This window comes from Anopheles stephensi, chromosome 3, assembly GCF_013141755.1.
Source record: "Anopheles stephensi strain Indian chromosome 3, UCI_ANSTEP_V1.0, whole genome shotgun sequence".
NCBI lineage: Eukaryota > Metazoa > Arthropoda > Insecta > Diptera > Culicidae > Anopheles > Anopheles stephensi.
The window spans coordinates 64,922,835-64,950,238 of record NC_050203.1 but is presented as its reverse complement, the minus strand read 5'-3'; the positions used below and the strand labels follow the sequence as shown (position 1 = coordinate 64,950,238).

Sequence of the window (27,404 nt, the reverse complement as noted above, 5' to 3'; positions counted from 1 at the left end):
TGTGCACCTCGACTCGCGCGAGCTTTCGGGTGAGTGTTCATCGAGAAACTCACCACAGCCTGTTCGTCTTACCCCACCACGACCAAATACACTCATCCGTACGATCGTTTTGTGCCGAGTAGCAGTGCGAATGAATTTACTACACAGCTCGGAAGACTTAAGAAACTTCGAACCAAAGCTTTTCTGAGTGGCGAGGCGTGATCGTGGTGGTAAAGATTTACCCGAATGAATCAACACTGCTCGGGATCGTGCCGAAGTGCCGAACCACTCACTTGGCAGACTCCTCGGGAGAGCTCACGGGTGACTGGCAGCGCAAAAAAGTGGCCACCGCTAGCGACGCAGCAAATTTACTGCCAATAATGAAATTAGTTTAAGAGAAGTGCTCGCTAGAGAAGCACTGGAGCGGCGTGTCTTAAAGGGGTCTGGTGTCTGTTCCTTCTGTTCCGTGTGCGTTCGTGCAAACCCGCAGCAGAAGCGCAACGATAGCTAGCAAAACGCAAAACCCGCGAGAGAAAGGAGGCCATATACAGCTTAGCGTGTGTGCGCGCGCGCGCTCCCGTTTTGTGTTAGGAACACTTTTGCCCGGTTGAGGAAAATCGAAGGAACTCCGGCTCCCTATTTGTCGTCCGAAAGACACAGCCGAAACCTCAAAACGACCAGATTCATCGTCGATTCAAGAATATTCCTGCGTGAAGATTGCCCACGATTCGACGAGTGTTTCGCAACGACCGTCGTCGTACGATCCTGACTAGTGTAGCTAGGTGCTAGGTCTCAATTTTTTGTTATTACCTCGAGCGTTGTCGAGCGAAACCAGCCAAGAAATCGCCCAAAATCAATATTTTTTCCCCGGGCCGAAAGGCAAACATAAATTTGCTTCGCTGGATGCAAGGAATTTCGGGTTAAAGTGAGTTGTGTGCGTGTGTGTGCGTGTACGAGAGTGCGGTGCGGTGCAGGATTTGTGCGTGTGCAACGTGTGCCAAACCACACACATCCCGTGCCGAAGGAAGGAAAATTGTGCCGAATATTTTTGAAATATCCAAAGGCCGCGTGCGCCAGTGTGCATTTCGATTTCGTTCGAAAGTGATCGAACAGAAGAAAGCGTCAGTGTTGGCGATCGATCGAAACTTTGTGAAGCAGGGAAGCATCAGACCAGCACTTGTGCGGCGTAAACGATAACGGAAAATAGAAGGGCTGTTGTAGTGTGGAGCTCGAAGAAAAAAAAGAAAAAGGAAAGCATAAGTTTTCTCGAGCTGTGCTGGCTCTATATGGCTCTGTGGAAAGAAGTTTAGTGAAGTGTGCATGTGTGTGCGACTGAGTGAGTGAGCGCTTTTAGCTGTTATCTTTCCTACAACTATTTTTCCCTGTTTATCCGTTCAACGCCCAACCCACAAATTCAAGATGGAGTTCAAATTTGGAATGCTCTGGTTTGCCAGCATTATTTTGCTGCTCAATGAAGGTAAGTGATGGATTTGTTTGGGAATCTAATTGAAATTAGGCTATGTTAAGATCCGGAAGATTAAGGACTAGAGCAATGGAATGTAGAATTATAAGTAGTTAAGAGCTACTTATGTCTAGGTGATGAGCTTAACAGAACTTTATTTCCTCCAAAGAGGTTTGAGGTGATGTAGGCTTATTTATAGCATTTAGTCAATCCATGCTATTAATTCGGAACTCGTTCGGTATCTTAGTTGAATTCCGACTTTTGAATTCCAATATTTTATTCCAATCAGTATCGATTATTTTGATACCAATCAAAACTTTTAATTGAACCGAGATTGGTACAAAATATGAGTGGTTCGAAGTTCTCCCTACGGGCATGCTATAAAAATTCTTAGTATTTCCTATAAAAACAACTGCTTCCCTAGCTATAAACCACTTAAGCCACCATAAAGCTCCTCACAAACTCTCGCGAAATAAAAGTAATTAAAAAATGGTGTTAAGAAAAATTGCCATTATCAGTTTTATCATAAACGTGTCGTCGTGGCTTTAACCTTTAACGAAAAATATCATTGAATTGTGCCTGCCAAAATACCACACGCCTTTCACTTTGCTGCGGCAGAAGATCCAACAGCATATAGTCCTGTGGTTTTGGTGGACTCCCCTGTTTTTCCGTTTCGGCGAGTCCATCCACTTAACCCCTACTGTCACCGCGACGCCGTGCACGATTATGGTGAACTTGAACTTCGAGTGTCGTGCCTGTTGACGCAGAGCCTATTTGGTGGACAATTATTTACCAATGCGCACAGGCAGACGATCACAGGTAGCCTCGGGGCAGCCGGTACAGCAGCAAGTGCTAACCAGACGAACCGAACGCTTCTGGGAGGGAATCCGAAGAAGATAACATCCTCTCGAGTTGAGTATTGGATTGGTTGTAGCAATAAACAGATCAGCTGGAAGAAGCGCGCGTGTGATGAAGCATTTTGTGTTTTGGTGTAATTGGATAGTGTTTATAGTGTTTGCGAGATGGAAGAGATTGTTCTTTAAAAAATCATTCACTCAGTTGCATTCCAAAAATCAACCCGATGTAATATTCTGTGCACCTTGCAGTAAAACACTGTCACTGTAATTAAAGCTCCCTCGTTGCAACTTCGCACTGCCTGGTGCATCAGCATTAAAATGCATGGCCTGTGCTCTCGGTGGGCACACTTCACTCGTACGACTTGTTCGGGTTCCGAATTTGGTCACTTGCGGAACGTGGTCCTTGAGCTGGACCGCACAGAATCGGTCAGCACAGCACACATACACCTTTGGCACGGAGGGCTACTGTTGGTGTGAAACAGAATGTGGGCAAAGTTGGCAAAAATCTGCTGCCCGTGGCGTTGGTATTTGAGTTGATCGAATAAACCGTGCTTGCTGTGACCAAGTGTAGCGACGTAATGGACTTGAACGAGGCCGTTGGTTTAAACCGATTAAGCTAGGAAAAATAGTGATGCAATTGGAAGTGGGCCGTCGTCTGTTAATATTGTAGGTTACAGGCGATATTGCTGGTTCGGAGGTGATTTCTTTTAATTTTCACTGAGTTCTTCCCATTATCTCTTCAACCAATCGCTCGTAATAAGAAGGTTAAGTTTATCCTTTGATAGCGTTGATTTTAATTTTCTTGTGGATAATATTGTTAGATCAGCGATTGACTGTCTGCCGCAAGTAAGAATCAAGTCAAGGAAACCTGAAATGGAAGGCCAAGTCCTCTGGTTGTCAATCTGAAGGCGAAATTTTAAATTCCTTGTTTTTAGAATGTGATTTAATTGACGTCAAAGCTTTTATTTTATTTTAATTTAATAAAATTGTGTTCTTATCTTGAAGCAGTTTAAAATTAAGGGTAGAAAAGTTATGATTAAGGAAGTCTCAATGTAGCAACAGTCAACTTCCCAATACGCCCAGCCGTACGTGCAATTAGACGTCGCCAAGGAATGCGGTATTGCGTGTGCCGCACATTCGTTTGCGCAAAGCGTTCACGTAGGTGGAGCATCGAATTGGAGTATCAACCCCACCGTCCAATGCCAGCTCCCCGTTAGCTTACACCAGGGAGGCCGTGTACCGAGTTGGTCGATTTATTTGGAACACATTTAATGTCATGACTCAATCGCTGCTGTCGCCCAAAAGCAAACGCAAGGAAGGTGACATTAAATGTGGTACATTCGCGGTAGACAAAAGCCACCACACCCACCCACACGTATAAGAAACGTCCCCCTACACCTCCCTCCCAGATTGCGGTGCCGTACGGAGGGAAGGCAACAGAAAGGAAAGTTAAAAGCCTTCCCGTTAGTGGATCGATTTCCGGGCGGCCGCACACAGTTGACAACCGTTTCACAGCTGTGGGGACCATATGGGGACTATTTTGGTGGGCACGTGTGTGTTTGTGTGTGTGTCTGCTACAAACCCTGTATTATCACCCCCGGAACCCCCGCCAAACCGAGTGGGTGTTTATTTACAGAATTGTGCTTTTCCGTACATTTCTCATGTGATCGATTGTGTTTCGAGGCCGGAGGGCGCTTCGGGGCCTCGCTGCTTCCCCCCGAAACCCGAGGACAATGTAGTGCATGTGATGTGAGTGGAGTTTTCCCTTTCCTTGTGTCTGGTACCGTGCTCCAACTGCAACAAAACGGGGGAAAACAAACCGCACCATCGTCGGCGTTGTTGCTTTGGTGGGTTTTGTGTTGTCGGTGTTGTGTTTTTTTTTGTAACGCTTTTTGGTTCAAACCATCGTCTGTGTGGCTCAATATGCTCATGCGCGTTTCACTGTTTTTGCATCACCCGCGTTGCCCAGCCCAGCTGTTGGCCGTGGCTTGAGAGGAAAAACAGAAACTCCCCGGCCAACAGCGGATCGCTGTATGGAAATGCATATGCCTGCACCTGCAAACAGGTTGGAAGAGTTGAGGCTGCGCTGAGGCAATGCAATAGGAAAACTAGCAACTCTGTTGGGTGAACGCTTTTTTCTAGCTACAAATGAAGCAAGGAAATGTAGTGGCGTACAAACAAAAAAAGCTGTCTTATTCTTTTGCCCTACCGTTGCTGTACACGGAGAATGTGACAAACAAATAGTGTGCAAAAAAGCAGCTTAATTGAACAACAAACCACAAGGCAACAAAGTGGGAGCATTAGGAAAAACCAGAATAATCGCACCGATTTGAATAAAAATCATTGTGGCAGGGCGCAAAAACCCGTTGCAAATTCTTTCCGTATTCAATTGAATTTTCTATTGACAAATGGTGGAAACGATCATTTTCACGATCGGCCCCAACAGGTTTTGCTGCTACCGGACTTTAACCATAAAGACACCCACCGGGCGGTAAGAGCATCTGAGACCGCCCGTTTGCTGTGGTCAGCTTTGGTGGAAACTTGATCCTGCCACCACATTTCTATGGGCACCACATTTATTCTCGGCGAAAAGCTTCGCCTCCAATCCTAATGATGCGGTTTTTCCGGCTACCAGTGTTTGCCTGGTTGGAAGGAGTTATTTGCCCTGCAGCTACTGGGATGGTGATGAATTGTAAATGTACTGAGTTTAACCTCGATCTAAGACGGAACGAGTAGTTTTTGTTGTTGTTGTTGTGTGGGCAAATAATAGAAGCGTTAGGGGCCGGTAGCAACAGGTAGCAAATCGCACCTCAATGGCATGAATAATTTTGCGGAATTTTATTGTTGGCAAGTGCTTCTTTCTTCTCGGAGATGAGGATAAGGGGTTTCCAAGAGGTTTTATGTTCTCCTTTTGGAGAAGAATAATGTATATAGGAGCTGAATAGTGAATAGTATAGTCCACAGTGTGGCCAGAGCACTATGCTTGGATCTATCCCAAGAAGTAACTCTAGGATAAAGTATTTTTAGTCCAGAATCTATTAAACATCAAAAATTTCGTTCAGAAACCAACAATTCAGTCCAGTCCACAAATCTAGAGTATTATGACTCACAACTGACAACGTGTGAGATAGTCTACCTTTTAGCAAATGTTTCAATGCTATCACAGTCAAACAATTCAGATCATCAGGAAGCTTATGAAACCATAATTGATTGCTGGCACTCTAAACCCTTGGTAAACAAACCCGTTAACCATAGCCTTCAAAGGCAACTTCCCAACTAATTGTGCGATGATCGTTACAAAAGTCGCGGTCGCCCCGTAACAGAACCATAATGATTTGTAATGATCAATCAATTAGATGACAAAAATTCAGGTCGATTGAAACATAACGTCGATTGACAATGGTCAACAGCAAAACGGAGCTTTGCAATCGGCGTTTGATTCGTTACATCACGCCGTCACAAAGACGCGGAATAAACCGTCAAGCGAACTGTAACGACACTGCCCTTCCAGGCGACACGTGCCGTTCGGTTGTGCCACCACCAACGTTCCGCTTTGTACCGGTGGTTCATCGGAAAAGTTCCGTCACAATCGTCGGGGCGGCAATGTCACCAAAAACGGGACACGCGTTGTAAGCTGCGAAACCATTTTCCATGCCATTGTGCATATACCCCGGCATACGCCCATAACTTTCTCCACCGAGTCGTGACGCGGGCTTGTGGTTTCTTTCGCGCGATATTGTGTGTGTCGCCATTGTTGGTCGAGTTGTTCCACCCTTGTGAACCATATGGGGCCGTTCGGTTGGTGGACTCTGGGCGTACACCTGTAGCAGTGTTTTTACTTTCTTCGGTGTTGCCCATGCCAAAACCCGAGTTACTGTTGCATAATGACGGTACCATTAGGCAGGAAGAATAAATGTTGATTTATGGCCTTCCGAAAGACATCTAGAAATATTAGCATTTAAGCAAAAACAAAAACACTGCTCGTTGTGAGGGCTGCCCTCACCGATTCCTCCTGCGAGGTGGCGTACTGTTTCCGGAAACTGCGTCGCAACCATTACCTCACAACACACGCCTACAATTAGCGTAACGATCGAACGATTGATTCGATCGCACATCCCTCTCAATTAATGTGGGTAAAAGAAAGAAAAGGAACCAAAAACCAACAAACACTCCAGCAGTTACTTCCCCTCCACCAAATCATATGCAACCGAAATTTAAAAAAAAACGGACAATCGATCATCGACGATCATTTGAGTGTGTGTGCGTGTGTATCGAAGAAGGAAAAGCTCGACAAAACGATTTGGTGATGCTTCGAGTTAACAAACTGCCGTGGCACTGTTCGCGAACTTCATCACCCCATTAAGTACCATCATTATCTCATAACGCACCGTAAATAGAAAAATAAACAGCTCTCACTCCTGCACTTCGTGTTCCAAGCAGTAGGATGAGCCTCAAAAATGTTACACCTCCCGGCCAACAGCGAGAGCAAAACACCGGTGGCCGGTGAAGTATTAAATTGATATTAATTTTCACCTCAACATCCCCCGTGAGTTGGCCACCGTGTAATCCTTAAATGCATGGGCCTTTCACAGCGCAACTTGCTAGCTTCTAGTAGCAATATTTAACTAAATTGTCTGTAATTTCCTCACATACATGGTAGACAGGTTTATGGGCGATTTTGGCAACTCGTTTTTCGGTCGGAACAAACAGAAGCCGCAAAATACAATTGCCAAAGACGTCGGGTCTGTTGGATGGTTCCAGACAATATCAGTTTGTGGTAAAATGAAGAGAAACCGGTTGGACAAATGGAAATTGTTTGAAGACAAACATCACCGGTAACAGAGTCAACCATGGATGAAAAAGATATGCCGTGTACATGGGGTAGATTGTAATTGGTTTGTTTGGAAGTTGACAGCGGCAAGTAGCGGGAAAAGGCAATGTAAAGTGGATAAAGCACCCTTTTCAAGGAGATGAAAGAAATATTATTGTGTTTGAGAAGCTGTAAGGATGCTTCCCTTAAATTGTCCGTTTTTAGGCTTTTAACACCGATTTGACCTTCAAACGCTCCTGTTTGATTGTTTTAATTGGCAACAAAAATCAATTAAATTTAAAAATGCATCTGGTCTCATGTAATTCAATCAATGTCATCTTTTATATTTAAATAATTGTAATGAATTCTGCAAACAATGCAAGCAACAATCAGAAGTGTAAAAGAACACCTGGTAGGAAATGCGGCTCCAATTAATTTACGGCCATTTGCGTTGATTAATCGGCGTTGCTTTAACAATTTAAAATCCTTTCAAATATTTGCCTTATAATAGCACCCATGAAAAACCGCTTCCCATTCGCAATGATTGAATTGGCTACGCTTTGGAGCCCAGCTTACAGCACTCGATCAACTTGCTATCGGGCAAGTAGTTGCTCTCATTTTTGTTTCTCGTTCATATCCCCTTTGCTGGAGGCCACCTTGCACTGTGTAGACGCCCCGATAGCCAGACGCCCGTCCAAACTCAATTTTGTGGCTGACCTTGGCAAATCACACGGCGTTGCTCACAACCGACTGTCTGTCTGTCCGAACCGAAGGCTGGTCGACGATAATCACTGCAAACAAACAACACATGAGACACACTCACAACAACAACAAAAAACCCGCTAAGGTCCAACCGGTAGAGTCGCCTGAAAAATGAAAGTTGAAACCACCATGTAAGGAGCAGATGGAGCAAAGGAACCCAACCCGCGGGCAGGGTATTTGGGGATGTAAAAGTGTGCTCGGAACGGAACTGTCCGTCCCCGCCGAGAAGCTCCAGATCGACCTTACAAGCTTATCACGGATTGGCTGATCTGGTTGTGGTGGATGAATCCGGGCCGCAAGACCGCATGACGAACGGCAAAAATTGACCAAAAGATTTGGTGCCCTGCCTCAAGCCAAATATTAGCAGAAGCTTGAAGATAAATTAGGCAATGTGTGTGTGTGTATGTTGGAAGATCGTTAACGGTGCGTTTGTTATAATTCTGCCAACAAAAAAGCTGCACACCCATTCTAACAGCCCTTGAAGTAGCGCAACGGGGTGTCGCCCGAGCTGAGAATATCAATTTGTGTCCACTTAGTGTGGGCACCTCTCCCGAGATAAGGTTCAGATTTTGCATCCGCAAAAACTAAATTTGCGGTGGGAAAATCTACACAATGCCTCGAAGGATTCCGGGACGGTCTAACTAATTTATCAATCGAATAGGTTTTTTGTTGCCAGCAACCAAAAAAAAATCCTTTTCGATCACCTTTCAAACCTCGAACCGTGTAAGTGGTTGTCGATGAGCGGTGTCTACTAACGCTCAAATTCCGTGTTGCGACATGTTGCGGACCCGAGATGTTGTTACCGTTGTTCGAACGGCGGTTTTGGTAGCGTGATTCAAGTCGTAAAGTGTTACACATCGGGTACATGGGTTTGAGCGGTGTAAAACGAGCGCTGGCCCGTTTTACGACATTGCAGTGATGCAGGTTGTAAGAGTTCCGATCACCAGCGCACGCGAGAGAAGGTTGACCATCAGAGCGGTCAAGTTTTATGATGCTGGCAGTCGAAATTGTGGACGTTTGGTTTTCGTACGGTTTTGTTGTTTGTTGAAGAGCTGTAAATGTGTGATTTGAATGGTTGACATGGGCCTAGACATGTGTCGGGAGAAAATCGATACAGATATCTAGGAATATCTGAAATGGGGCTTTGGGACTATAAATGCTTTAATGCTTCAAGAGAAATACTGTTTAACTTGTATTAGTTGTTGCGTCTAGCGATGTGGGTTTTTCAGGACTTCGGATTGATTTTTGGATATAATCCACAATTAACAGGTCTCAGACTATTCAATCGCTAGAGTCTGTGCAAACGCTTGAAGCTTATGATTTCATCACCTACAAGTCTGGATTTTACATCTTTTCCTTCTCTTGTCAACCATGCTTCGGGACCAGTTCCCGAACAATATAGTGAGCTTCCAAAAATATTATTTCCAAAGCTCTAACGCTTCAAAAGTGCCAGAACAACTTCTTGAAATCTCGTTTTTCATTCATAGTTTTCAAATCATCTCCGATTTCAGGCGATTTGAAATCGCCACCGTTGCTGATAGACCCATTTATCCATCCATCCATCCATCCATCCATCAACCAATCTCAAGTCGTGAGAGAATATGCATGCTTATCTGCTCAACTGCTCCAACTCGGTAGCAACCACCTACCAGACCGATGGCGAATAAAAGTAAATAATGAAAACGATAGCACTACAGAGCGAGTTGTGAAAAATTTCCACCAAGTTTCAGCACAGCACTAGCAAAGCACAACCCTCAACCAATCCAAATTTCCCAATTCTCGCCACCCCCCCCCCCCACCCCGGCCGGTAACAAGCGGTGTTGTCTGGAGCGTTGTGAACCCCCTTTTGTGTTTGTCTCTTAAAGGTGGCAATTATTTAGTGAATTGAGAAACGGTCCGTTCACACAGTTTTTCCGCCGACTGTACACCGTGGAAAATGGTGTTTGTTTGCACCCCGCTTTTTTGGTTTTCGTTTGGTGGGTGTCAGTTTTTCCTTCGTTCCCACATCTCAGTAAAATGTGTGTGTGTGTGTGTGTGTGTGTGTGTGTGTCTGTGTGTGTGTGTGTGTGTTAAGCAGGCAGTTGGGATGATTGGGATCAATTGGGGTATAATTTATCCACTCGCCCCTAGATGATGTTATCGCGTGTGTGGGTTGATTTAATTTTGAGAAAGTGTTTTCGATTGAAAAATCGACCGCCGGAGGGGGGGGGGGGGGGGAATATTTATAAACCATTAATCTTGGCGGGACACTTTCGCTGCAGCGCTGGATGGGAAAATGAGCGTTCGTTAGGAGGATGAGAAAATATACTTTTTTTTCGAATTGATTTTCGAAAATTGGACCCGAACAAAAACGCGGTTCTTTAGAGTGTTGATTAGCATCGAATTGATGCAACCAGTAAAAAAGAGTTGCTTAAAATGAGGAAAAATTACCCATGTTTTCAATACGATCGATCAAGCATCTGTTTTGTTCAGATTGAGCCGATAACGAAGAAGATCAAAAAAGAAAGAGAGCGAGAGTGAGAAAGAGAGAGAGAGAGAGGGAAAACTGTATATCCGGAAGGAAACGGAACTACAAAGTTTTCGATTACCACTATTATGATAAACTCTGGGGGTCATAAATTCGGCACCTAATTGCCTGTTAAACTACCGTTAGCTGTGTCATTTAGGCAAGCCGTAGCAGAAGAAGCGTCGAAAGGAGAAGAGCCTGCATTAGCATATTTTATGCTGCAGTGTTTTCTCTCCCTCGATGATCAATCGATTGGTTTATGATACCGGATCGTTGGTTCGGCGCAGGTTGATCTTCGGATCAGACGCGCTCAAGGTGGAAGCAGAGATCGAGTTCATCGCGGGCGGTTTTCCATCTCTCGCTGCGTTTTTTTTTCTCTGCCCCTTTAAGAGCCGTTAAGAAATTTTCCCTTTCTCGCGTTACGAGCGTGATGATGCACGTGCCATCAGCACAGATCACCGTCTTTCGTGGCCGGTCTTCGTGGAGTACCGTTTGTTTTTGTCCTTCGTCTCCACCAACCGCCAAGCGTTTGTCGCCCCCCAAAAGGGGGTGGGGTTGAGGTGCAATGCACCGTTTTGCGATGGAACGATGGGCTTTTGCGACGTCATCCTCACGGTTTCGAGTGCACACCCGCCCGAGATAATGATCGGTTTGCTTGGGTAACCGGTTTTCTCGGATTTTTACTATTTACTCTCCACCATACTGGAACCGGGGGGAGCAATGGGAGAGAGAGAGAGAAGGTGGGGTGTGAGAGTCGTGGGTTGGGGATGCATTTCTCTTGCATTTCTTTGGATTCCGGTCGGGATGCTGCTCAGCTCGTCGTCAGGTTTGTTTGTCTCCTTGGCGAGTGGTTGAAGCGAATCCCGTTTACACACCCTCGTCCAGGCAAGGTCAATGTCGTGAAGAGCGTGCGGTAGGACATGAAAAATGGTTCCCCATCTTCGGTGGGTGCGAGCTTTCGGTTTCGGGAAACCGTAAGACGTAAAGGTCAAAATGAAAGCGAAATCGAAACGAACGGATATTCAAGGACGTTGGTGGTTGGTGGTCTGATACCGTGGAATTCTCGTCAATTTTTCTCAAAAGACATTAAGCATTAATTTTATCATATCGGGAGGTTAATGATAACCTTCAAAAATAATCCTCGCTTGTTCTCTATAGTTAAAGGAGTAGAAAAAAACCTTATACTTTTGCCACCAACTCCCTCACCATAATAAGAATAACCAGCTGTTGTTGTTGTTGACGGTGGAGAAGATGTTTTCAACATAACGAAATAATTGTATATTATGCGGCTTGGTCGGCCTTTCCAATTATTATTTAGCGGCAGGCGCATGTATGTGGTTGAACGCTGCCGCATTCATCTGCACGTTCACGTGTGTGGCTCCGTAGCGCGTTACACGACGGGCGGAGAAATTCGTGCATCGTTAATGAGTAGGGCAATGCAGAGGAACTACGAGACCATTCGGAGAAAAGCCTGCACACCGACGAAGGCACACACTGGGAGCTGGGCGTACCGGATTCAACCACCTTCCGTCCATTCCATAACCGAAGATGATTAGGTTGTTTAATTTCCCTACGATATGGTGCCTCCCACAGCCTCGCGTGGCGGTACCTTGGAGGAAAACAATTTTCCTATTTTCCCTCCCTATGACCAGCATTCTTTTTTGCCGCCATTCCGGAACCACCGCATCGTTTTGGGGTTGGGCAGCGATGTTTCATTTAGCTTGTGCCGACATGTGCGGTTTTTGGAAGATGCGCTCCACGCGCAACAGTTGTGCAACTTCCGGTAAAATCAGTTTTCATAATATCCATTTAAAGTATTTGCGTAAAATACTTGAATATCTGAAGGCTCGGGCAGGATCTAATGTCGTTTAATGGTGTGAAGATTACGGATATAGCAATTCGTAGATTTGAGGTACGACTCCTGTAACATTGTCTTGGAATCGGGACGAGTTGATTGTGTGTACTGCCTGTGCCTGTGTGCGGAAGTAGCCTTTAACAGACCCCTACTGTCCTCGGCTTACTACACTATTATACTTGAGTGATGAAACTGATTGAACGAAATTCAAAATGCTTCTACGGTACAATAAGATCAGAAGAGTCTTTGAGGATTTCCAACATGAAACGGTAATGTTTCAGATATTCTTGGACACTGGTCAAGTTGAATTGGACTGTTTACTAGTATTTGACTCGCATTTCTCGACTCTGCTTTAGACGAACTATACAACTTATGAGTAAAACTGGATAATTTTATTATTATTCCAAGCAATGATTCTGTGACTTAATCCTGCCCCTGTCCTGTTCAGTCAGTCCTGGGGAGTCTGGAAAGGGATTTGATATCCGTACCAGCTGGCACCAATATCGCCTCGACCACCGGAGCACCTCTATTTTTAATCCAGCAATAACAGCTTCGAAAAATTCAAATCTGTAGATTGTCCCATTATTCTGGAGCGATGGCCAGAAATACCTCCAACATGACCAGTTCATCTCGTACCCAATACAGTTCAACTCGATACTTATTTATCTACAAAGACGCACAGTGGTTTCAAACTTGGAACGATTTCTCTTGATGATAAGTGAAAAACAGGCATAAGAAATCAAGTCAAAAGTGAATATAATTGAAACGATTAAAGGACAATTTGGTAAATGGCGGCGAGGCTAAAGCGAACTGAGCCACGCTTTCTACTGCACTTATTTGATTAATGTGTAAAGACACACGTCCGTTTCCTCATTAGGCGCTAAACCGAGTGTAGGGAAATGTTTAACCTGCATTTTTTTGTTTGTCTTAAATCGTTTGTTTGGGGTGGCTAGTCACCCACCTCGACTCCCTCCATCGACGGCTAGACGGAAAAATGCGTACGGAAATGTCGAACATGGCGTCCGTTGCGCGCTGCTTCGACAGAACGATGTGAAACTATTTAAACTAATGAATGAACACGCGGTTGTGCACGTGCACGTTGGAAGTAAGGAGCGGGTTTTTTTTCGTGGTTTTCCTTCGCACTTGGAATGGCAGGAAATGTTGCAGTCGGCAGGAAAGTGTTTCAATTTTTCTTGCTTGCGGTCGGACGTCATTAACACGATGCTATCTTTATTAACTGCTCACGAGCGGCTGGAATGTGGCTGAATCGACGAACCAGAGGCATTTGGATATAAGTAAAGGAAAGATGTTATGCACGCTGGTCAGATAATCCTTAAGTGGGTGGTAAAAGTGATACAGTGGTTGGATGTTATAGTGGTAAATCATTTATTTTAATAGCAGCGTTTAGATACTTGTTTAATTAAATCTGTCTGCTAAGATCTTATTTCTTGTTTAATTGTAGTTATAATTGATAAAGATGAATTTTTTTAAGTTGAATTTTTTGAAGTTGACATTTGAAAATACTTTATTAAATTATTTATCTCGTGTTAAATATACTTTTTTACTTTATATTTCTGTCCAGTAAACAGTTGGCTGCTTGTAAAACCTTATTTTCGAAAATTTTGCATATCAGTACTAAGTTATAAATTGGAACTAAAAACAATGCAGAAACTAGTTGTGATATTCGAAAGTTGGCAAGTTTATTGTTTGCTTCATTAAACAAGCCCTGACCGATCTGATCTGCCCGATCTTCCGCACAAATTGATCCGAAATGTGCAAAGGTGCGCGGATTTTCCATGCCGGCTGCCCATCAAAACTGCTCCGACCAGTTCCGTCCATTAAATCCCAAATCGTTTCGCGTCCGGGGAGGAATCCGGTTTCGTATGTCCCGAGGACAAACAAATGGATGATACTTTTTCTCCACCCAGCCTCCCCCCAGCAGCTCAACAAAAACGACCCCAAACGACTTGGCAAGACTGTGAAAACGAAAGTGAACCTGAAAATCAAGTTCAATTAAACGAACAATGAACGTGAAAAGCGAAAACTCACCAGCCGCTCGTCACATAAATCGGGCTCGGTGCCCATCGTCACCAGGCTCGGTTTAACTGCTTTAAGAAGAAACGAAGAAGAGTTCCTCATTTACCACCACACACACACACTCACACCGTCATCGGTTTTTTTGTGTGTATTAAACCGTTCCGAACGAACGCGTCCAATTCGGGGTGGACAGGTTCGCAAAAGCGGAGCATTAAATAATAACACAAATGTAGCGTGTGTGACGAAGGAAAAATGGATGACGCGAAAGCAAACACAAAACACCAGAGCTGCGAGTAGTAGACAAAACAAACTTTCACACATGACCGTGGCCGTCGTCGGATTTGTCCGGCTCTTGTGTCCGGGTGTGTTGTACGCGATGATCCGTACGGTTATGATCTTGCTATCCCCCCCGTTTTTCGGCAAGAAAGTTTCGAACTGCATCGTTATGTTGGTTTTTTCTTTACTCTGGAACCAGCCACACCGGGTCTCGAAAATCCCTGGACATTCCATATGCACCGTTCGACAAAGTCATCGGCTAATTTTTACACAAGCTTTCGCCACGGCTCGGATGAGTTCTGCCCGACGGGATATCTATCATCAGGGCAACCGCATGAGAAACCGGCCCCGAAAAGCACTTTGCCAACACCAAGTGCCTCACTTTACTTAACCGTGGTCAATTATATGGCGGATATTATCGGAAGCTAACTGTACCGCTTGGTAGAGGGTTGGGCTTTTTCCCGGCTTGCTTCCCGAAAACCTCAGCATCCCAGCAAGTGGACACAATGACTTGTGGTTAAAGAGAGCAACAGATAGAAAAAAAACGTTGGTACCTCCTGCTGGTAGTTAAATGTTTCCCAGGATCGTTACACTGATCTGGAGCGATGATTAGGCTGGCTCGTTGGTTGGCTTCCCCAATTCACCACGTTCACTTGTGAGCGTCGGGCGTTGGGAGGTGAAGGGAAAAAAGTGGCTGGTCATGTGCCAATTTTCATCGCTTCCGATCGAACGCCCTGTCAAACAAAAAAAAAAAAAAAAACCGGACAAAAACATGCTTTCCCCAAATTAAAAATACTGTTGTCCAGAAATATCTTCATCTTGGGAATGGATGAGAAGAAATCCATCATCTGTTCATCTGTTCTTATCGATCAACCCGATTGATTGATCGGAAATAGGATGGAAAGGATCACCAACCGATTTGAAATGGGAAAAAGCAAGTGTAGCAAACAGCTGGACGAGCATGAAATTGAGGAGAGTTCCGAGGAGCTAAAGAAGAGCTGATCGGTTTTTCGTGAATTTTATACAAATAATCCAAATGACGTGGCTAAAAAACAATTCTTCTTAACCGATCCTCTAGATTCGTTCAAGAAGCTGCTCTTCTTCCAACATGGGTGCAGCCGTCATTTGTGTTCGCTCCTATTGTCACAATTCGCGTGACAAATGCTTTCGTGAACAAGCCAGATCCTCGTTCACGATCTCCCAAAACAATAGCAACCCATGTCGCCAAGGATGCTCGTTTGCAAACACTTTGTCGAACAAATGATGCCCACACACTCACCCATTAGCATATTTGTCGCATTAACCCGTCGCATGTCAGGAGGTGGTAGATCAGGTGCAGTTAGGTCGCCCGGCTTGACGCACCTACTGCCATCGACGAATCCCTGGTGTACTATCCCAGGTGCTGTTCCAACGGAGCCGCAGCATGGATCCGCTAATCGTACCAACACTTGCAAAGCAAAATTAGAAATTGAACCACGAGTTTCACGAAAGACAACGCTTCGGGGCCGATAGGGGTAGCCCTCGAGTGTGAGTGAGAGCATAAACGGTTGCTGCCTTTCCATCGATAGACGCCGATGACAGGTTCGAAACCAGTCCTGATTGAAGCATAACATCGCTGCGGTGTTACAGAAATGTGGACGCTGGCAAACTGGCTGGCGGTGGGTGTGCAGATCGGACAAGCGTTTTGTGCCGCAATCTTACTGTAACGGTGCACCGGAGAGCGACGAGCGTGAGATTAATGGAAGAGATGAGCAGCATGCCGAGGCGCACCGCAGTTTGAAGATGAGGTGTGTTAATGCTTACTGGAACGGAAAGCTTGGCTCGTGGAATGAGAAAAAGCGGATGAGACTGAAAGTTGTCGAATCGGTTAGATGATCTTACGCGGTGGATCTAGTGGAACATCACTAGTGAGTAATTTTATTGATGATAAGATAGTTTTTTGCTAGTCGAAGCTCTTGTTCGGATATTCTTGTTCGAAGGCCACTAAATGATATCTAGTTGGTGTAGAAATTCCATTTTCAAAAACCTGCGAAATGTAGGGCAACGAAGCAACTGGGCCAGCTCAGAAGCTAGCTGACTGAAGCTGAAAGTGAATCTGTTCCGTTGGTCCCTCTGAAGCTGTTGGACGTTGGCGTTGCAATTGCTAACCTATTTTCCTAATTGCTATTCCCTTTCGGCTAGAGGCTCTGTTTGCTGCAAACTGTACCTACCTCAAAGACCTTTGAGAAATTAGATGCAGCAAGATCTGCACTGAACGGATTGGTTGCAGTACGAGAGTTGAATTCAGGTTGGGATTTAGGTTGAACGTGGTTGAGTTTTACAGAACTGTGGGGAAGGTTCACTTTTAGGATATGTGAGAAGTGCATGCGTAGTCTTTACGAGGCAAATTTGCACCAAGACTTTACCTCCTGAATCTAGCTCTTAATGGGAAGGTAACTCCATCAGTCAAAATCAGAGTTATCGTTGAGTGATGCACTTGCTTACACGATCGTGCACTTAGCATGCCTCCATTCCTAGAGGCTTACTAACCGTAACAAAATCTTCTTCACACTGGTCCAAACAGGCAAACCTGCCCCTAGCAGATACCCCTCAATCCATTTCCCAACGAAGCAAGTCGACACACCAGCTGCCAGTGTACGAAATTGGTAGCTACAGCAAGTCTAGCTGTGACGAGCATGTCCAGCCTTTCTACTTGCCTTCCAGTGTTTACTTTTCCACCGCAAATAATTGCTACACTATCATCGTCGGTTCAGAGGTTGCTGGCTCCGAACTTTCGGTCGGTAGCGTTGGTGGCTGGTGCGCTCGTTTCCTCGACCTTCACGTCCTGATGCACTACCAGGCAGTTGGCCAGGTGCTCGGTGCAATGTTTTTATTTGTACACGAAATCGTACCAGGAAAGCCAAAGTACAGCTCTAGTCTAGTGAGTAGAACTCACTGCTTCCAAGCTCGTGTAACTTGGCACGAATTTTGTGAAGTATTGTGCAATCGAAACGTAAAAGGCAAAAAAAAAAACTATGGTGCAAAAGCGTTAAGCGAACCTCAGAACAGGTAATCTTCACTACCGAGCGAAGAGAACAGTTGGTCTCGTTCGGTGGCTGACGAAACGCGACCAACTAACGATCGCTTGCGGTGCAGTGATTTCCAAATCCGCCGGGTTGGTCCGTGTCGGGTCAAACGGTCGCCCAACACCGATAATGATGTCTGTCTCTGTCAGGGGGTTATAGGTTACTGATACCGCAAGTCAAACGAACGATCGAGCAAATTATTCGTTTCGTTTGCTCCAGTAACCGATGAACTTTTTTGCTGCAGAGTGGTACGGCAGCTAAAAATTTGGAACAAAATTTCCGTTAATACATTGTTTAAAAGCGGTTTAATTTCATACCTTTGCTTCGCGATGACAGCCGGTAGCACAATGATCGTACCACTGTTTTGATAAGCGCGCTTACATCGGTGTTTAAGCTGTTTTATAGCTGATTTAATCACACCCAGGAACGCCGATACAAGCACGTAAAACGTGTACCAATGTTTCCTGCCCATTAACTGTGAAAAATTGTTAGAAAAGCAGCAACCAAAAAACACCTGTTATTGCTTTTTTACTTTATTTTCGTTAGGCTCGTAGCTACAACGTACGCCGCCCTAAGCGTTGAAACATGTTGCTTATGGGTTTTGCTTCAATCAATCCCGAGACCGTTTCGTAATACAGACCGACCGGCCGGTTACCGTCCCAGAGCGTTAATGTTTAATATTAATAATACATCACTCGCGAACCACAGCGTTGCATCGTGCAGTAGCGTAAAGCGATAGGAAAGAAAATCCGAAAGAAAACGGTTCCACCGGTGCTGCTTTGGAGGGAGGTGCGTGATTTGCGATGAATCTTTTAAAAAACACAAGCATCTCGACCATCTTCGCCTTCGGTGCGTGACCAGTAGCAAGAAGCTGTCCGCTCGCAAACGCGCGAGTTTTCATTTTCCCGGCTACGCCACTCTTGATTGATCGTTCGCCGTATGGCACCACGTACGGTGGTGATGGTTGATCGTTGTTTTCTGTTTCAGTTTTTCAAAATCCCAACGACGAGCATGAGATTATGATTAATTTGTGCCAGCAAGCGGCTAGCATAAGTGGTAGGGAAGCAGTGAAGCGACGGATATTAATAAAGCCCAACGGTGAACGATTCGTCAGGTTTCAGGGCAGGAGGGGAATACGAAAGGAAGAAGGGAGATCAGTATTGGTAGTAAATTAAATTATCAAAAAATGGTTCATCCTTCGATCGGGGTGGTCTGCCGGTAACGTCGTGCGTAACTAATTGTTGAATGATGAGAGATGTTCGTTGTTTTCCATAATGATAAACGTGGTGTGAACATTACCGGATGTTTTCCTTAGTTTTTATACTATAAAAGCAGAACAGTAGTTTAAATAATATTTTGTAAAACAATATCTCAACAAACAAATAAGCGCACTCAGGAGCGCGAGAAAAACGACATAAAGCTTACATTGTTGAGGGAACCACCCCTTTCTCCGGCATCGCTTATCACAAACACAGGTCTCATTATCTCTTGATGAAAAACTGGAAAAATCACACCAACGTAAGGCCGATCTCGATTAAGATCGCGATCGACATCCAGCCAACCACATAACGGTTGCATAAACGCACCTGCTCAGATGCAATTTTGCCCTGCACCGGATGCAAAAACACGGGCCCGAACCAGAAGGGCTTCGATGCAATCCGGCCGCTCTGTGACGACACTGGCTCGGGCCAGGCCAATGCACTCCGCGGCTGAGGTTCGTTCGATGCCCTCGATCGGGTGGTGGTAATTCATCCGCCCGGGTTGGTGATTGGATGCGGCAATGTGATGAGCCGATTCGACGATCGAACTTCAATCAGAATGTGTGCAGCAATGCACAGTTTTAACCGTCTCATCGACCCGGGCCCCCACTCGGGTCATTAATTTCAAATTGGATGGGAACGGATCGGATTGAGGGAGTTGGTTTCACTTTCCTCTGCCCAGTGCGGCCGGGGAAATTGTGCGCCCTTTTGCCGCACGTTGGGTGGTTTTGTTGCGGAGGAATCATTGAATTTAATCGGTCGGAAGGGTTCGAAGCTGTTTTCCCATTCGTTTTCAGGTGCGTGAAGGTATTGGTCGACCCTGTGTTAATGGGCTGAAAGGGAAATTGACATTAGGTTGAGCAAGTGTGTTTGAGCAAATAGGTTTAGGTGTGGAAGAGGCATTCAATTATGTGGCTTAAATGTTGCCTTAAATCGATCATATGTTGAGAAGCATTATTAATTGAAATATTGTTTTTCTTTCTCTCGTTGCAGGTTCGTAATCATGGATCATCCTCAACGCTTTTGGTAGCGTATTTAATGAAAATCGTCTATAGGAAGATGAGCTGTAATTGTGTAGTTAACCGTCTTGTATGGATCTAATTCTTGCCAGTGTTTCTGGAATAATAAAATTTAAGAGAAGAATAGAAGATCTTGGTGTGAGCAAGTGCAAGAATGTACTTAAATATTTTTGAGCTTCAAGAACCTCAAACCAACTTACATGACAAGGTGCTGTTGATGTTGACGATAATGAAATGCCAAGATCTCTTGGTGAACGAGCTTCATTGCACGTCGAGGCATCTTTGACTACGGCATCTCTTGGTAGATAGGACCCTTTCAATGGCAAGGCCCTTTGAATAACGAGGTCATTTGGTGCCTTTTACCACAAGATCTCGCCGAGGTCTCTTGGTAGATGAAGCCCTATAGATGACGATCTCTTGGGCGACGTGGCCTCTGACGACCTCCTAGAGTTGAACATAAAATTTTGGATTACTGGTTTTAAGGTTAGCATTTTAGTCGCATACCACCAATTCAGAATGGTTTTTGATTACTTTGAGCAACTGTTCGTCTATCAGGAATTTAATCCACAATAACCAACCACAACCACAATAAATTTAGTGAGCTTAAAATAACCGAGCAACTTGTTTAAAAGGGTTACTCGTTATAAGAGAGTTTTTGTACCGAAATCATTTTACTCTAGATTCATTTGGGACTAAGCAGCCGCTTTGATTTTGAATAATTTGATAATTGATACATGTTAGGCATGTAAAAAAGCGCTTCACCTCACCTGAGCTATTAAAAAAATAATCAGGAAGTGCCTGAGAAAAGATGAAATATTTCATCCTTCACATCGAAGCACAAACAAAACCACATCGCACATTTTTCCCATGCATTTCCCTACGATCTGCACCAAAAAACAAAAAGCTTTCAGACATTGGAACATATTGGCTGCACAGCACCGGGCTGGCAAACAGTACCGGAGAAGATTTTCCCTCCGATGCGTGCAGCATTATTTCATCAGAAAACAATATCCATAATTGGAGCGGTCGGTGGTTTTCTTGGTTTTTCGGGCAGTTACGGCAGAGAAAGACACTCGTGTACGTGTGTCTGGCTGGCGGTTGTGATTTGTGTGTATGAAATAATCGGATATAGCGCGTGATGTAATGGATGTGAAAATGTGTTACGCTTAAAATGTGTCAACATAAAATAACAAGTCAAGTTGCAGACTAGATATTCGGTTGTGAGCAGTTGAATAGGGCTTTCTTGTTGAAAAGCATAAGCATTTTAAATCAAAAGAACGCCTAAAAAATCCAATCAAAGACAATTAGCATCAACTGAAGCCAGCTTAAAATACCTTCAATAAATATTGAAGGCCAACTTGCAACTTGCCCAGCGGAATGCAGCGTGCAATTGGGCAAAAAACGCTGGCATCCACCAAACCCCCATCGAATTGCTCAAGGTGAAAAATATGAACCTCGGCAGTGTCGTGATCGCGAGCAATAACTATAAAACAGCAACAACTGTACCACGACGACAAAAACAAAACCCGAACCAGCGAATAAACAACAAAGCTCTCCGCATCAAAAGAAATCTGGAGCAACGAAATCGAAAGTTTCGCCACGACAAGCGGTGGACAAGGGCGGAACGGTAGGAAGCGCGATGCATTGTGCTGTGGGGTGCCGGCCAGCCACGGAGGGAGACACGCGGAGTTGCGAACCCTCCGCGAACGTGTACCGCGGAGTCAACCATTTCCTACCGTTTATGTTGACAGCCAGCATAAAACCCAACGCCGTGGACCATTTTTCCGCCCGTGTGTTTTTTCGCTCGCTCGCTCGCTCGTTCCTTTCGATCGCACCGAGCTGCCAGTCGGCTGGTAGGTGATTGAAAAGTTATGAAACACAACATTGTGACCGCATAAAAATAAATATATCCATTCATTCGGCCATCCACCCATCCATCCATCCGACCGAGCCATCTATCCTTCGGTAATTTAGATCGCCCTGCGAGCGATCGCTGCCGGGCTCGGACTTGTGCTTCGAAAAGGAAGGGAAAAAAGTGGCTGAAGAACTTGCCTGCCGGCATTGCGGTAATTATCAACTTTTTACCGAATCCGAATCGCCACAACTCCGTTCCCAAGCCTTACGCACCATCGGCTGAACTCGGTGTCGAGGGTGGCCACGTTGTTCCGGGGCGTGTGTGAAGGAGGAACGAGTGTGAAAAGTTTTGTAGAGCAAAAGTTTGCTGTCACGTTCGCTGCGAGCGACCTTCGGGCGTTGGTTTGTTGGGTGAGACTTCTCGACTTGGGCGTTTTCTTCGAACCTGCGCCACAAGAAAATGGTGGCTATCGGATCTATTTGGACAAAATGATTTGTCCGTGTGTGATGTGCATGCATCCAGCCATGCACGGCACTGCACCGTACTGAAGGCCTCTAAATTCATCTAGCAGAAGCATTGGAAACGCATCAGCAAAACGGTGCTGGTGAGATCTAAATCATGAAATTACTTGTTGAAAATTGTTGAACCCACCCGACACGCCGAAGTATGACGTCGAACGACCGCTAGATCACACGCGAGGCGTGAACATTCCGGTCCGGTTTCGGTGGAGTGAACATTTTTGCCACCAGTTTTGGAGGTTAATGCCAACCGTCAACAGCGTGGACGATGCTCAGTGCAAACTAATTGCATTTGCGATCGCGAGCGACTTGTGGTTGAGAGTGTTTGGGGGTAGTGGCTAAAAGCCACTTGACTTGTTGCGCGGTGCGTAAGATGATCTGATTTTCGGGTAGGTTGGTGAGCCAGTATGATGGAGGACTTTAATTTCCAGCGAGGAGTGCTGTTGAGTGATGCAATCGTGCTCTTAAGCGTGTAATGGAAGATTAATTTTGTTGAAGTAGAGTCTCGAACGTAGGAAGGTGAGCAGTGAGGTCAGCGTTCTAGAGTGCTGGTGTTATTGACCTGGCGGTTGATTATTGCTTTGGGCGTGCCAATGGATCCTTGGTGACATGATATTAAATTCTAAGACATTCATTGACACCAGATGCTTATCTGTTTATTGTCAGTAACCCTCAAGGAATTCTGAACGATATCTCCATTTTCTTAAGGAATAAGGTATTTCAATGCATGGGAGGCTCTTTATTTTTTTAAGAGATTGAAGATCTTGAACCTACTCTTTGATAGGCTTTTAGACGACTCATATCTGACAAACTCAAAAGCAAGTTTTCGTAGAGACTTCCGTTACAAAAATCGAGGACCGTAGATTCTCCATGTCCTAACCATCGCAGACAATTAGTTTATCAACAAATCTTTGATCATTTCCCACCGAACTGCTGCTGCTGCTGCTTGCTTTAACCGAAACTAGATCAAGTGTATTTCTTGCGCGTGATCCAAATGTTCGAAGATCTTCCAACCTTCCCATCCATAACCTCCCCGCACTTGCAAAGTCTTTGGCTGCTCGCACTGCTCGCGCGACATTGACGCAACCTTCGGAAAACCGGGCAACTCCCGCTGTGCGTTTACATTTGTACCGCGGGCGACAGTTTAATGCGTTAAAAACTGAATGCATTAACCATCACGACCGACCAAAGGCGAAACAAAACATACACGCACTGACGCTTACTCTAACCAAACAAAAGCACGACAGAAAAGATCGCGACGATGACGGTGACGACTTCTGTTGGGGGATTATTGTTTCCATCTTCATCTTTGTCGAATGAATGCTTACACACTTTATGTAAGCTTTGTAAGGGATGGGATGGATGAAGGGAGGTTGGTGAACAGGGCGGGTGAAAGGTGGGTCAAAATATGAGTCAAAACACGGGGACAGTTCGTCACGATTTTTGGTCACTGTTTCGGATTTGCTGGTGAGCAGTGGTATTTGTCTAACGCGTTGTCTAACGTTTGAAAAAGCGAAATCAGTTCCCCCCGGGTTCGATGGTGGAGCGTTAGAGGTGAGAAGCGTGGTTTTCACACGACCATTTTCACGAGAGGGAACGAGAAAACCCGACCGGGGCAACCTTGTGGTCGATCTCACAGGTGCGACAAATACTTCGAGTCGCGTCGCGAGTTTCATTCGCTTGGAAATGTTTTCAAGTTGCAAAAGCACTTCTCAGCGGTTGTTCGTTGTTTTAGTCTCACCTGTCCTCCGGTCACGGTGAACTATGTCTGGGCAAAAGGGTAATCGGAACGATTAGCATCGTCGCGATTCCCACCGCTGCACATCGAAGCGAAGAAACTCCAGTTTGCTTTACCTGCCAGTGTTGGGTAGCACCTGTTACAGAAGCCATCGTGCCCGAAACCCGTTTGGTGGCTGCTACCTGCAACAAGCACCAGAATTGCACCCAATCTTGATCACGAGGTCGTCCAATGGTCTCATCGATGGAGCAGGGAATGGTAGACAACGGCACAACGGAATGTCTGTATCGGTATGCTAAAATCAAAGGTGAGCAGTACTTTTGCATCTAAGATCGTGACAATGTGGCAACACGCTCGCTCAAACTGCTGCAGATCGAACGAAACAGTTCAGTGACCAGCGGCGTTCGTAGGCAACGGGAGAAGGGGAGCGTTGAAACCGGAGCTCGAAAGTTCCCTTTTGCGACGAGACATCCGATCGGGGTTTTTGCGGTGCAATTCTGGGTTCCGCCAGTCAGACTGCCAAATGTCAGAACCTGTTCCACATTTTTTTTCACTGGTGCGGCCTCTACTCGTTTCGGGGAGTGCCCAGACATGTTCAGGGGCAATGGTGGTGAAACATCCACCTGCCTTGCTGTGTGTGTGTGTGTGTGTGTGAGTGTTGGTGAAGATCGCAAGAGATCTGGGAGTGCTGTCGGTCCGTTTATGATTGCATGATTTATTTATTGGTTGCGCTATTAGAAGGGATTACACGACACGATGGTGACATCGCGCTGCAACTCGATCTCGTTCGGTCGGAACGATCTTCCTCCGTGTGCAAAGCTGTTCAACCCCACAAGCTCGTGGGGTTTGTGGGCGATCGCGAGTCACAAACCGCGACTTGTACCGCGTGGGCCGTAAGCATGGCCGGAAGATTCTAACTCATGCCGGATGGTTAAGTTGTTGCTGCTGGCGCACCGTGCGATCATAACGACGCATAAGTAATGAACCAGTAACAGAGACATTATAGATCATGCAGATGAATTGGCTGTGCCTTAGTACATTGCGTCAAGAAGTATGGCGAATGAATCGTCCGAAACCGTTTAGTTACGAGCATCGCACGTTTTGTCGTTCAGCGTTAGATGATCTATCACGATCGGATAAAGCGCGCGCACTGACGTATCGGTTCGATTGGAGCTTACCATTTAAAAGACAACAAAGATTGATGCGTAAGGCTTCGCTTTGATATCTGTTTGGTGTGTCGATTATATTTTAATGAGCATTATCTCAAACGGAGCATTCGTGTGTGTGTGTGTGTGAGTCCTTGGACACGTTCCCACATTTAGTTCGTTCTTACGACCTTACCATTTCATGATATCCGTTCCGAGTCTTAGGTCCCCATCGATCTCTGCATCGAACGGGAACACAAAGACACACGTTCAGAAAACTCAATTTCGATATTTATTGCCATCAATGGACACCTTCCGCTCGGTAGGAAACATGCACCACGGTAAACACCCGGCAGCACGGGAAAGGAAATAATTCAAATTCCACACCAGTGAACCAATTTTACGGACACCGTGTCTCTGTTTGCCTTTCCGATTAGTGGACGGGCGACATTAGGAGCGCTGGTCGCCGGAGGTCAAGTGACAGTGACAAATCGATTGAGTCCGCTTTGGGGAAGTGTCGAGCAGTAGCACTGGCTCTATCCATATCCTGCTCCGGATTGTGGGCTTCACTACCACATACGATCGGAAGAGTGTTGTGGCTAGAACTGCGAGAACCGACTGCCAAGAACACGGATGTTGAACCTAGCAAATTGGTGGCAGATTAACCACTGCTGTTGCCAGGTCTGTTTGACGTTGGAAACTCGTTCCATGTGTGTGTGTGTAGGGGGGTGTTCCACCATCACCTGATCCGTGATCGTGTTGGAGTGAACGGGTCCAACACCCAGCCACGCAACACCTCAATTGTGGCGCACTTATTAGCATCGGCACCACACCGGTTGCGCCACCCGGCCACTAGTTTAGTGTTTGGTTTATACGCTCCGCTTTGTTTCGCCGTTCGGTTCGTGTTTCTGGTTCTGTTTTCGCAAGCCGCGCAGTCGCTGGCTCCGCTGGTTATGTGCTGAGGGCGTTGGGTGGAGGAGCAGGAAACGTTTTCCCCACCCCAATTTTCCCACCCGCTGTGTATGTGCACCAGATTAATGAGTATTGTGTGTGTGTGTGGCTGGTGTCTTAAATCAGAGCGTCGACAACGACGAATTAGAATGCCTATGTGCCGATGTTGCCCGAGTGTCCCGCATGCTAGAGAGGGTCGCTTGAAGGTTTTTATGATTACTTTCGAAGGTGGAGCGAACATTTGCACTGTCGGTGTGATACCGGCTGACCCCGCACTCCATTGCTCGATCAGACGCGTGACGTGTGAGTCGTGCACGAGAAGTCGAGGTGAGTTCTTTCCTTTTTCTGCTTGCTAGTAAAGGTTACCTCCGATTGATACAATAAAAAAGGAACGACAGTAAGTAGAACCACACGAAAAAAACAGCACACGCCAAAGTACGCCACACATCGAAATCCATCGATCCATTCGCCTCCGTAGCGATGTAAGGGAGCAAGTGAACCACCAGCGCCGAGACACACCCCAGTCCTTTGTGCGGTCTAAGGTTGGTGAAGTTGGCGCGATCTGGGAGAGGTTCCGAGCAGAGCGAACCCTCCCGCCACCTTAGGACCGCCGAAGTTCGTATGCATATCGTTAGCGTGGCTTTGTGTTCTGTCGAACAAGGTTCGGAACGCGACAACGGTGGCTCAGTTACCGATTTAGAGCTTTGGCAGCAGGTTCACCTTGCCTCACTGTTAGGTTAGGGTAGTGCCATGACGGTTGGGCTGGGGCACCATATCCGTGGATAAATGTTACAGCTGCTCCACACCCCAACTGCCGGTCCGGCCACGGAATTCGGCCCCGCAGCACAGTTAACAGTTTTGACATTTGATAGTTATAGCCCGCGGGCGAAATAAGAATGATTTAGCAGTTCATTTATTCTGAGCTGATTTGCCCGACACAACCAAGTGCGACCATTTTAATCGTTGATCTTATTCTTGGAGACTACCAGCAGCCACAGCAACCGGACGACGACGACGGTGTGTATCGTGTTACGGAGCTGCGACATTCTGGCAAGGTTCTAGAAAGGTAGGCGTAGATCGGTGGACAAATCGCATTTGTTTTTATTGTCATCGCCTTGTACGCTTTGTTTTGCTTTCCGTTAATCAACGTTCACCTTTAAGGAGATCTTTCGGTGGGTTCAGTTTGGGGCGAGTGGCCAGGAAGCCATGCCAAATTTCGCATATTGCGCACCATTTGCGTCCGAGCGAATAACCTTAAGTCCCTTACCTTAAGAAGCTGTGCAGGCGAATGCTGGTACTTCGTGACGCAC

The 27,404-nt window shown here is 45.8% G+C and overlaps 1 protein-coding gene across 1 annotated transcript in view; it reads left to right on the top strand.

Annotated features, from left to right (window-relative positions):
- The first annotated feature begins 325 nt into the window (after nt 1-325).
- The window catches only part of LOC118511674 (mucin-5AC), a 141,010-nt gene continuing 113,931 nt past the window's right edge, over nt 326-27,404 (top strand). The window contains exon 1 of the mRNA XM_036055033.1: nt 326-1,456. Within this exon, the coding sequence (XP_035910926.1) occupies nt 1,399-1,456 (58 nt within the window). The 5' untranslated portion in view covers nt 326-1,398. The remainder of the gene's footprint in view (nt 1,457-27,404) is intronic.